The 12,540-nt window shown below is 35.5% G+C and overlaps 1 protein-coding gene across 1 annotated transcript in view; it reads left to right on the top strand.

The window, feature by feature from the left end:
• The window catches only part of LOC136035556 (uncharacterized), an 88,616-nt gene extending 77,354 nt beyond the window's left edge, over positions 1–11,262 (top strand). The window contains exons 9-10 of the mRNA XM_065717424.1: positions 4,465–4,675; positions 10,694–11,262. Of these exons, the coding sequence (XP_065573496.1) occupies positions 4,465–4,675; positions 10,694–10,857 (375 nt within the window). The 3' untranslated portion in view covers positions 10,858–11,262. The remainder of the gene's footprint in view (positions 1–4,464; positions 4,676–10,693) is intronic.
• The last annotated feature ends 1,278 nt before the right edge of the window (positions 11,263–12,540 follow it).

Raw genomic sequence — 12,540 nt, 5'->3', positions numbered from 1 at the left:
GCCGCGAAAGGGGCAGCTGGAAGGAGGTACCGGAAACCGTGTTGTACGTCTAGGGATTAAACGAATAGGTTTATTGTGGTGAAACTTGGAAGTTACAACAGTCATCTGCTCCAGATGATCCGAGGCGATGCCAGAAATGCACCGACTTGAGTGAAACTGCATATTCTATTTCTAGCTCCGAACCGCATTTTTGGGGTGGCGGGTGTGGTTTGTGACGGGCTCATCTCCTTTGTTGTACTGCCTACTCGTAACAAGTGCCATATGAGCTCGTAGCTCTTGTTCTGGTTCGTTCAGTAAGATTGGTCGACGAAACAAAATTTAAAATGTGGTAGATTTACTTACAGTCGGTTTGAAAAACGAAGCCAATCGTCGTTGCATCTTTATTTCTTCTTCTTTCCTTTGGGCTTTTATTTTCCTTTTTTTGCACCACTCGCACCGGATGAACTCATGTTTCAATAATCCGATTTGAACTTGAACACAACTCAACACTGTTTCACGGTTCTTTATTTGATGAAGGGTAACGAGAAACTAAATACAAAACTGAAATGACACCCTGGTCTAGATACCCGACTGACGGGATTCATTAATCAGTGGAGAGACTTCAATGTCACAGAAGTACTCCGAGCCCAGAAAGGACTTTACAAACCCCTGCCAAAAGGGTGACCATAAATTAATTAGGGAGAACGGCAAAAACAGGATACTTTCTTGAAATGCAATAATCGTCGAGTATCTTGAATTTGCTATTTAGTAATAATTCACAGTAGAAATACGGTAAAAAAAAGAGAAAAAAGTAGAACAAGGACGAATAAACAAAGAATTACGTGGTTGAAATTGGGCCCCTCCAGAAATCAGGGGGGCCATGGCCTCCCCCCTGCCCCCCCCCCCCCCCAAATGGCGCCACTGACCCTGAGCCTTGTCTTTTCTACTTTTAACTTCTTCAATGATCCCACCATCTTTACTAATAATTCCTCCAAGATAAGTGAATTTTTCGTTACACGACGTCACCTTTTCATCTTCACTTATTCCTAGCCTTAGCGACTTAGTCCTGTGAACATTAATTTTCAAGCATATTATAGCACCCTAAATTCGCGTAACCTCTAAAAATTCATTTACTTTACTCACACTTTCATCTAGGATGAAATCGTCAGCATAATCTTAGTCCATGAAAGTTTTTCCTCTCCATTTGATTCCATACTGTCCCATTAACTTACCTTTACTACTTAAGACAATGTCCATTGAAATGATCCATATAGGGGGATAAGGGGATTCATAAGGGGGATAGAAAACAACCCTGCTTATCTCCTGATTTAATACGAAACCAGCTGCTAATTTCATTTCCTACCTTAACCACAACAATGTTATGTATAATTCTGGTATACCATACAAGGATACGACCTTCTCTAAAGCTTTTCTATCAACAAAATCAAATGTTTGTTCATAATCTATAAAGCTGAGGACTATAGGTATTGATAGCTCAGGCACTTCTCAATTATGAGATTAAGACTGAAAATTTGGTCGACACATCTGATACCCGTCTAAAACCGCACTGTTCTTCTCTTATAACTTTGTCTACAGCATCTCTCAGTCTAAAATGTATCATATTACAAAGTAATTTGCTACATACAGAGACCAGCCTAAATCGTTGATAATTACCACACTCACTCTTATCACCTTCTTTATAAAGTGAAATGAGGGTTTTCCTAAAATCGACAGGTACTTCCTCTTTTTCAAAAATCATATTCATCTTATTCAGTATCTTATTTAAACCTCAGAGCCCCTATATTTAAGAAACTCACTCACCAGATTAATTACACCTGTTGCCTTATTATTTTTTAATCGTTTAGTACTGTCGCCAATTCTTCTTCACAAAACAAATATTCCTTCACATCCAAGGTGTCGTAAACTTCGACACTTGGACTTGTTTATCAGTGAAATTAAAGAATATTGCTGATTGTCGCAACTTTTTTCTGTAGAATCTAGAGGAAGGCTGAAGTTCTTGTAAATATAAGGTCTGGACCGAATAAACCCACTGAGACCACTACCTCTGTCAAAGAATTCATACTATTTTAATAAATAGGCTTATTGCCAAGGGGGATTCAGATTTGATTACAACAATACAATTTCTATGAATGTTGAAAATGGAGCTCTTCATGGGATAGGACTACAGCTCTCTCTAGACTCTTCTCGTAGCTGCACCGACGGAGCCAATGTCTACTTTTGCCCTCCCTTTTCCAAGCTCCACATTCTACAGTAAAATTCAACTTTTTTTTTCTTAAACTATATTATATTATATTAATTATATTATAATAATTATATATTAGATTTATATTTAGGTAGACAAAACTTCAGTGGAAAAAGTGATATGGGAGCTAAAGGATAATATATAGGATGATTTCTGGTCGTTTTAAGATTTAAGGGTGTTCTTAGGTGGGGCCACCGTAAGTTAGCCCCTACTATCGGGGACTTCCTGTGGCGGAAGGACGTTCACTTTACGGTATGGTATATTTTGTAGGTAAAAGCAATTTTTTAGAGTTATAATATAAAAAAACCCTTCTTTGACTTTAATTTTAAATTAAAACAATAATCTAAATAAATTTTATATTTAATATAGACTTAAGAATAGGTAGTATTTAAATACCCATTTAAAAAGTTTTCAATGTAATGCCACCAAGAGGAGAGGAAGTGATGAATTAAAAAGAAAGCAAAAATTGAAGGTAAAATTTCCTTCTTTAGTTTGATTAAGCAAAAAAAAAAAAAAAACTCCCAAGAGAATATTTTCAAAGGAAAGTAAATTTCTAGGAAGAGTTCAAAATTTTTCAACGTGAAAGAAAAGCATTAAATTTTAAGACGAACAGCAATAAAGTCCTACAATAATCAAAAGGACCAAAAATTACTGTAAAAAAATAATAAACCCAAAATTAACAGAAATGAAAATAAATAAATTATATTGAACCTTAAAAAAATAGATACAGACATAAATTTAATAAATAAATCCTAAAACGAGAAAAAATTCAAATGAATACTTAGATCAAGTTTAAAACAGACATACTATAAACATGAGTTTGTCTATTGCCCCCCTCCCTAACAGTAAACCTTCTGAAGCCTATTGCGTCATTTGTGTTTTATTGAGAAGTATACTTATTTTTAACAGAGTGCGTTAGTTTTTAAAACATTGACGAAAACAAAACAAATCACTATAATAATCAAGATAACTCGACACGGCTAATGAAAATAAGCGGAATGTCTTATATAAAATTATATTAATTCCTGGAAATTGCATCTTTGAGATTTTATTTAACAAATTTTTTTTTCTAAGTTCTAATTATAAGAAAATGTTTAAAATATAATTTATTAGTCCTTATGCGAGACACAGGATTAAACACGCCCCCCTTTTCCAAAAACAAACTCTATGTGTAAATAATGTGAAACTTCCATAGCTTTTAGTCTTTATCCTAGGGGCTGTGGAGAGTCATCTCTGGAGGCATAGTTATTTGACCTTTAGACGATTTGGAACGAAATGACTTTCTCAAAATATTGATGGTATATTTTTGAGGGAGAAAAGCTAAAACGACCATAGGAGGGAACTGGTTGCCTTCTGATTACTTTTTACTCCAGAAAAACCCACTAGAAATGTCAATTTCCAATCGAATGAGAACCCTCTAAGGTTTCTACGCCCAATTTTTCTATACGAAGTGGCTCTGGAGAAGAACAATAATAATGATAATAATAAAAACATTGAAGCCTCATGGCTCTTTAGGCAACACTTGAGAGTTTTACTGCTTTTTCGTTTTTCAATGTTCTAATTATATGAAAATGTTTAAAACATAACTCGTTAGTCCTTACTGGAGAGACAGGATTAAAGATGCCCCCCTTTCCAAAAATAAATATTTTATGTAAATAATAGAAAACTACCAATACTTTTAGTCCTTGACCAAGGGACTCTGAGAGGCATCGCCGGAGGCATGGTTATTTGACCTTTAGACTATTTGGAAAAAAATGGCTATCTCAATATTTTGATTGGATATTTTTTAGGGAGGGAAGCTAAAACGGCCATAGGTGGGGACTGGTTGCCCTCTAATCACTTTGGCTCCAAAAGGCCACTAAAACTGTCTGTCTCTAATGGAATGAGTACCCTTTGAAGTTTCTACGCCTAATCCTTCTATAAAAAGTGGCTCTGGAGAAAAAATAAAACATTAAAACATTGAAGTCTCATGGCTGTTTACTATAGGCAACACTTGAGCATTCCCTCATATTTGGAAATTCATTTTTAATTTCCCGAAAGCATCACTGCTCCTTCCAAACTGTTACCTACTATGATGAGGGCTCGTATAGCCAAGAAAACTGCGCAGTTTTAGGATATTATTTTGCCTTCCGAGGGTTCTGTTCTGCTATAACAAATTAATAGTGACAGTAAAAAACACACAGAAAATGGTTATTTTCATGAACTTTTTTTTATATTTTCAGGAGCTACCTAAGGAAGAAAATAAAGGTCCCATTTTTGGAGCTAAACAGCCAACAGGAGAAAGGCGAAAAATCAAAGTTGCAGTAAAAAAGAGGCCTCTGACATCAGCCCCTTCTCTCAATACAACTCCAAGAAGTGAATCTGCAAGTGAGGAGCCCAGCTTAGTTGATACAGTTCATCAGATGATGCAAGCCAAGAGAGAGAAAGAGTCTAGTAAGGATTTTATTTATATAAATATCCTTTATATAAGTAAATAAATATATCATTTATATAAATAGTTTATATAATTGATATTTAAAATAAATTAAAAAAATTTAACAATTTACATAAAAATTAATAAAATTATATATTTTATATCACAAAATTTATGATTTATATTTATATGATATATAATTTATGTAAATAGCCTAAATATATAATTTATATTATATAAATATTATTATATTTATTAAATATCCGTTTGTAAATTAAACGATAAAAACTAGTAATATCTGTTGACTTAGATAACTAGTCCCCATTTTCAGAGAGGATACCATTGCACATTATACGTATCATCCTATTCTTTAAATCAGGACATGTAGGTTCTTGTCATCCGTACATATAGCAGTAGGCATTGTCGGACCTCAATCAAACGTTTTGGGCTGTAATATGTTTTCTGGTCGGACGTTAAGGTGTTCTGCAAGAATACATCATATTGTGATATTTCATACAATATCCAGAAGCATAATAAAAAAAAGGTCTCCTGATTTTTAATTTCTTGGAATTAACTCCTTGGAATTAGGCTATGTTGAAATAATTTATCTCCGTGATAAGTATTGCTTGATCCTACCTTCTAAGTCTATAGCGAAAAAAGGCGAATAGCGCCAACAGAAGCATTTTCTTGAAAATACTACCACAGCACGTTAATGGAACTAATTATTTATCATCGTTACTTGCAAAATTTTCTGAACGATATTTTACCCTTGGTGGTAAATAATAAGAAAAAATGTATTAATTCAATGAAAAGTTTTTTTGTGCCAGGCTACCTTCTGACCCGCTTTGACCCCCTGAAAAGAGTGCTAAGACTTGGAATCTGTAATTAAATCAGTCGTCCCCCAGCTATTATAATCATCCATTCAATGTTATGACCCTGGATGACTATCACTATTAAGCCAATGATGTCGCTTTGACTATGATTTTGTTAACGATATTGTTAATCATAGGCAGCGCAATTACGCTGCCTAAGTAAAGAGCGATGTGGGCACAATTTATTATTTGTTTAGAACAGGGCACTTCATATCGAAGAAGTTGTAGAAACTTCGAAAACGGATCATTCGGTTGGAAATTAAAAGGGCTAATGCCCTTTTTAATAGTTGAAAGTGATTGGGGGGTGACTAACCCCCCTCCCACGCCAACCATTTCTCCAAAAACATTCAATAAATGTTTTGAGATGGCCATTATGTTCAACGTAGTTTAAAGTTCCAGAAATCATGTCTTTGAACATGAAAAGCCCCCCACAACCCTCAGGGCAAGGGTTTTGAGTTGTGCCCTGGGGGTATTTAAGGTTTATGTTGAAAGGGTGATCGTATAAGCTTCGGAGAGGGCTCAATGGATTGTTAATCATAACTTTTAGTGCCTTTTTTGAGATTCAGAGTGATTAGAGGGTGGGTACACACCTGCCCCCCCCCCACACACACACCTCGTATTTTCCCGAAATGCATCTGATAGAATTTTTGAAATGGCTATTTGTTGCCTTTTGTTCAACGTAGTTTAAAGGTTCGGAAATTATGTCTTTGAGCTTGACAAACCCCCTACATCCCTCAGGGCAAGAGTTGTAAGTTATGACCTGGGGGCATATAAGCCTATAGAAAGGATGATCGTATAAACTTTGGAGGGGTCTAATTGAATCGGTAATCAGAATTTCTAGTGCCCTTTTTGAGTTTTAGAGTGATCGGAGGGTGGATACCCCTCCTCCCACATCTCATATTTTCCCGGAATGCATGTGATAGAAATTTTGAGATGGTCATTTGTTGTCTTAGAAACTTTGAAAAGAGCTCATTCGATTGGAAATTGAAAGGGTTAGTGCTCTTTATAGTTGAAAGTGATTTGAGGATAACTAACCCTCCTTCCACGTCCACCATTTCCCCAAACCCATCCAATCCAAATTTTTAGATAGCCATTTTGTTCAACGCAATTGAAAGGTCCAGAAATTGTGTCTTTGAGGTTGACAACCGCCCCCAGAGCACTGGGGCATATAAGGCAAATATAGAAAGTGTGATCGTATAAACTTCGGAGAGGACTCATAGGAATGGTAATCAGAAGTTCTAGTGCCCCTTTTAAGATTCAAAGTGATCGGAGGGTGGATGTCCCCCCCTCACACACACCTCGTATTTTCCCGAAATGCATCTGATAAAAATTCTGAGATAGCTATTTGTTGTCAAAGAAACTTCAAACACAGCTCACTCGCTTGGAAATTGAAAGAACTAGTGCTCTTTTGAATAGTCAAAAGTTATTTTAAGGCAACTAACCCCCCTCCCACGCCCACCATTTGTCCAAGCACATTCAATAAAGATTTTGAGATAGCCGTTTCGTTCAACGTCATTGAAAGGTCTAGGAATTATGTCTTTTAGGATGACAACCCCCCCCCCACAGCCTTCAGGGCAAGGGTTGTAAGTCTTGCCCTCGGGGCATATAAGGTGTATAACCTTTGGAGGGGGCACATTGGATCTGTAATCAGAAGTTCTAGAGCTCTTTTTAAGATTCACAGTGATCGGAGGGGGGATACCTCCCCGCCATACCTCATATTTTCTCGAAATGCGTCTGATTTTAATTTGGAGATGGCCATTTGTTGTCGTAGAAGCTTTGAAAACAGTTCGTTCGATTGGAAATTGATAGGGCCATTGCCCTTCTTAATAGGCGAAAGTGATTGGAAGGCTACTAGCCCTCTTTACGCGCCCACCCTTTCCTCAAACACACCCAATCAAAATCTTGAGGTAGCCATTTTGTTCAACGTAATTTAAAGGGCCGGAAATAATGTCTCTGAGGATGACATCCCCCCACAGCCCTCAGGGCATAGTAAGGTATGCCCTGGGGCCAAATATGTCTTATATAGAAGGGTGATCGTAGAAACTTCGGAGGGGGCTCATTGGATTGGTAATCTGAATTTCTGGTGCCCTTTTTAAGATCAGAGTGATCGGAGGGTGGATAAAGGGCTAGTGCCCTTTTTGTTATTTAAAAGTGATTGAAGGGCAACAAGCCAGCAAACCAATAAATTGCCAAAACACATCTAAGGGGGATGTGTTTGAACATCTCATGTTCATTCTAAGGGGCGCTCTAGAAAATTAATTTATTAAGGTTAAAAAGTTAAAACATTTTAAGCGTATTTTTTTCATTTAAATCATACAATAAATAACCAAGTCAAACTCAAAATGAGCAAAAATGAACATGAGTAATGCTGACAATCCCCATGCCTTCTAAAGACCAGAACATAATTAGCACTTTGCAGAAAACAAAATACATTTAAAATGTTTGCACTTTGTTTTCACTTTTTTACAATGTTTTTTACTAGATATATGAAGAGAGAAGTCCTCCCCCTTGCACTCTAATTACAGCGCAATTCTGGTGTCCTTTTTAAGAGTAACAAGCGATTGGAGGGCAAGCAGCCCTTCTCTCAAGCCCATTCATTTTCCAAACGCATCCAGTCGAAATTTTGAGATAGCCATTTTGTTCAGGATAGTAAAACGTCAGCAACTATGTCATTACGGATATCGGCATGTCAACCCCCCCCCACAATTATGCAATTACCCCTTTATGCTTCAAAACTAAATGTTGCATTAAAATAAATCAAAAGGCATTGTGTTAAATGGTTGCCAATAATACACCTCAGCAAAATATCGAGAACGACTGGGGGTATTGAATTGAAACTTTTGGGGATACTACTATTACTACTTCTGCTTGTACAATTTAAATACTAAAAAGAGTGTAATTATATCCAGTTTGTCAAAGAGCATAGATAGAATCTTTTGGAAAGGATATTAAGTTTTATTTTTCAGGTCAACTTCATAAGCTATAAAATTAAACTAAAAAGTACTCTTTGTGTCAGGATTAAAAATTGCTGTAAAGGTTTCTCCAGCATACAAATAGCAACCCATACTATGGATTCTTATAGAAGAAAACTGAAAAGATTTACAATTTTTTCTATGAAAAAGACCAAGTCAAGGAAAAACAAACAGAAATTAATTTTTCAAAGAAAAGTAAAAAGCTCCATTAAGCATAGAATGAGCAAAAATAAAGTCCAATAATCTCCCAAGCGTGAAACTACCACAAATCACTATCAATAAATAAATGAAACTTAAAACCAACAGAAAATACAATAAATAACCGATTCAAACTCAAAACGAGCAAAAATAAAAATCAGTAGGGCTGATAACCCCTATGCCTTTTCAAGATCAGAACATAATTTGCGCTTTACTGAAAACAAAATGCGTCGGAAATGTTTTCCCCTTTCTTACTTTCATAAAGGAAAAAATTTCAAAACCTTAATGAAGAAATGTCAGTATATGTCAATTTAATTGACAATCAACGGTAATTTGTTTACTTTTTTATTTTTCTGTAAAGCGCAAATTGTGTTCTGGGCTTGAGAAGGCATAGGGGTTATCAGCCCTTCTCATTTTAATTTTTGCTCGTTTGAGTATGACTCGGCTATTTATTGTAATTTCTGTTCGTTTTGAGTTTCATTTTTTTTTTTATTGATAGTGATTTGTGGTAGTTTTATGCTTGGAAGATCTTTTTTACTTTATTTTTGCTCATTCTAGGCTTATTGGAGCTCTTTAGTTAGTTTTGAAAACTTGTCTTGTGGAAAATGTCTTTTAAATTAATCTGAGACAGAGAATGTTGTTGACAGTTTTGTACACTGTAAAAAATTAGGTCAACATGGATTTCTAGGTTGTTTTAGAACGCCAAGGCCTGGGCCCTTGAGCTGGTATCCAGTCCCCTCATGACCTCACCAGCTTCACCCATACAGATAGATATATTGTGCTGCCTCTGACTCATTTTAACTTTTTTGACTTCAAAAGAATTAAATACTAATCATTAAGGGTTAGCAAGATTGCTGTCCGACTCTCCTATATCGAAATTAACTTAGTGTTTATTTCACAAATGGTGTTTGATTTCCGTGAAATTGATTTTTAATATCTTGTCAACTTATTGATTACAAATCTGAGGCTACTATTACAACGTAGACATTTAAATTTGCTATGTTTAAAAGACAATGTTTCGGAAATAGGGTTGAATATTCACCAATGCTGGTTTTCAAGAATTACTATGTCCTTGAGCACAAGTTTGAGGGGCAACTTTTCAGTATTAAAGTCCAAAATCAAAACACAGTAAGGATATGTCTCACAAATATTGTTTTATTTTCACAAAAGCTGGTGTTTAAGTACCAGTGAAGTGGTTGGTAACACCTTTGAGGCTAATTTTGTGACATTTAGTCCATTAACAAATACTTAGGTGCTTCTTTCCTAAATAACATTCGATTTTAAGCAAAGCTAGCATTTGAGGGTTTCTGAGGAAGGTGTTTAAAATTATAGGCCTATATTTCTATAAAGAAGTCAAGTAAGAAAACTTCTTAATTATGATATTCACAAATGGCTTCCAAATTCCCTCTCATTCCAAAAAATTTATTTTGGATTGATAGCCTAGCTACAGTTTGAAGGAGTTCTAGGATCAAAATTACATCTTAAGTACAGTTGTGTCAATTAGCGAAAACCTAAGTTGCGCAAGGTTGGGGGGGGAGGGGAATTTATTTTAAAAGTCTAGGAGAGGCAGCAGATTTATGTCTTTTTCAGTGAACATTCCAAAAAAAGGATTTCAATAAAAAAATACGCCTAAATAGGTATTTTCTAAAACTTGTGGGGTTAAAATCTAGAGGGGCAGCTTCCAAATCTCTAATTGGTGTCACTGCTTAACACAGTAAAGGTAATATACTGTAACGAAAAGTTCAATACTCCCCATTGAAAGTTTTTGGCACCCATCTAAAGCCACGCAAGATTCATGACCCTGCCTTCACGCATGCGCAATGACAAATGTTTTCGATGGAAAATCAAGTAGCAACTAAAACTATGGCTTTGATGTATATGCTCAGAGTCTAGTTACGTCCTATGAAATTTGTCATGTTTGGAAAAAGATTTTGCTACTGGTATATACTTATACTGTGCACCTAAGCTTCTACTACATTCACACAATTCTTTTTAGGTAGTGCAATAGACCTTTCTGCAGAGGCATCAAATGAGCACACAGAAGAGCACCTTCATGCTGAATCCTCAAAGAACAACGTAATTGGTATTTCTACAGCAACAGAAGTATCTCTTATGTATGAGCTATGTTTCAGAGGTCGATGTGTTAAAGTGAATCAGTGAACTTGAACAACTCTTTTGTGCACCGAGAGACAATTGGTCTACACCCACTAAACTGTACAAATGTGTGAAACACTGTTGTTGTGATGACGCAAATATTATGGCTTTAATAGTTTGTTTGCACTTTTTTTTATAAAAGAAATTTTGCGGCTTTAATTGACACTGACAGAATATACTGGGTTTGTTTTTATGGGTTTTCTTTCTTTTCTGGAACTCATTGTCTATTGAAACAATTTCCGCTGAAACCTCAATTTAATACGAGTTATATTTAAAAATATGGTCGCAACGAATAAAGGAGATGTTTTTTTTGCAATTCTGATGGAAATTTAATCTAGTGGCTAGCTTAAATGACTTTATCAGTAGTATTTATTTGTAGTTCTTTTCTAAAATATATGTTTCTGAAGATGTTTTGGAAGTTATTTCTGAATATAGGCCTTTGTCTAAATTTAAGTCGCGTGTCTAAAACCCTTATGTTACCACTTCATTTTAAAGTAGTAGAAATAGTATCAGATATGTTTATTATTTTTGGTTCGGTATATTTGGGATTTATTTCCACCAAAATATTCCTCACCGTCCTTCAGGAACATACACAGAGTAGGTGCATCTGAGCCCCCCCCCCCTCCCCGTAACATTTTGAAATTCTAGATGTGTTCCTTATAATTTGTCTATTGTTCATACGATTCGCCAAGAGTGTATATATTTTTGGGGTTTGTGACCCCCTCCCCTTAAATATCCAGCTCCTTTTGAAACCGATCCCTGTGTATGTTCTCGCTACCCTTACATCATTATTTTTATTAATCCTCTGAATTGCACAATTGCATTTTTAAAGTAAGGTGGTTGGTTTTATGATTGTCAGTGAAAGCCGCGAGCACATTTTTTTTTTGTTTCTTTAACTATTTGTTGTTGAATTCGAATTTCATTAATCTGCTAACTTAGTAATCTATATATCTTAAAAGTTGTAAGTAATTAGAACAAACAACAAAAATGTCAATAGGAAGGCTCTCCTAATTGACGAATTTAAAAGAATAAACTTTGATTTTCTTATGACTAAACTAAAAAAAAAAAATATTAATAGCACTTAATAGACAAAAAACGGATATACTCATCGATGAATACCCCCCAAAGGGTTTTCATGTTACCCAAAAATGACCTAGATTTTACACAATATTTTACCTTTCCCTGGTTTGAATTGTATTTTCTTTCATTTTTCAAAAAAAAAGAAAGCTAAAAGTGGCGAATTCGCTAGCTTAAAATGTATAGTTGTGAATATTATGGCTTTTTGATTGAAAAATTATTACAAAAATTAGTTATGGCTACTTAAAAGTATTTGAAAGCCCAAACCCGGGCTAACACCGAAAGTAAAACTTTCGGTGTTAGCCCAAAGTTAGCCTCTCTGTCTCATCAAGAAAGCAGCTCTTGGTTCGTCCTGGAATAAAATAACGTAGACCTATATCATTTTTATAACGATTATGAATCACCATATTTCAGAATTTTAAGAAAGAGGCACTTATGCCCCCCCCAGGAGTGTTTTGACAGCTCTGCCACATTGCTAGTGAACAAATTTGTACGATTCTGAGTATTTTATCTATATACAGATAAGGGTAATTTAGTATCCAGATAAGGGTATGGCATGGTCTCCGATTACTTTTTTCTTCTGTTGCGGTGCAATAGTTGCCATTTTGCTCC

The sequence above is a fragment of the Artemia franciscana genome, chromosome 14 (assembly GCF_032884065.1).
Source record: "Artemia franciscana chromosome 14, ASM3288406v1, whole genome shotgun sequence".
In the NCBI taxonomy this organism is placed as follows: Eukaryota; Metazoa; Arthropoda; class Branchiopoda; order Anostraca; family Artemiidae; genus Artemia; species Artemia franciscana.
The sequence above is the reverse complement of the archived record's forward strand: the minus strand, read 5'-3'. Positions and strand labels throughout refer to the sequence as shown.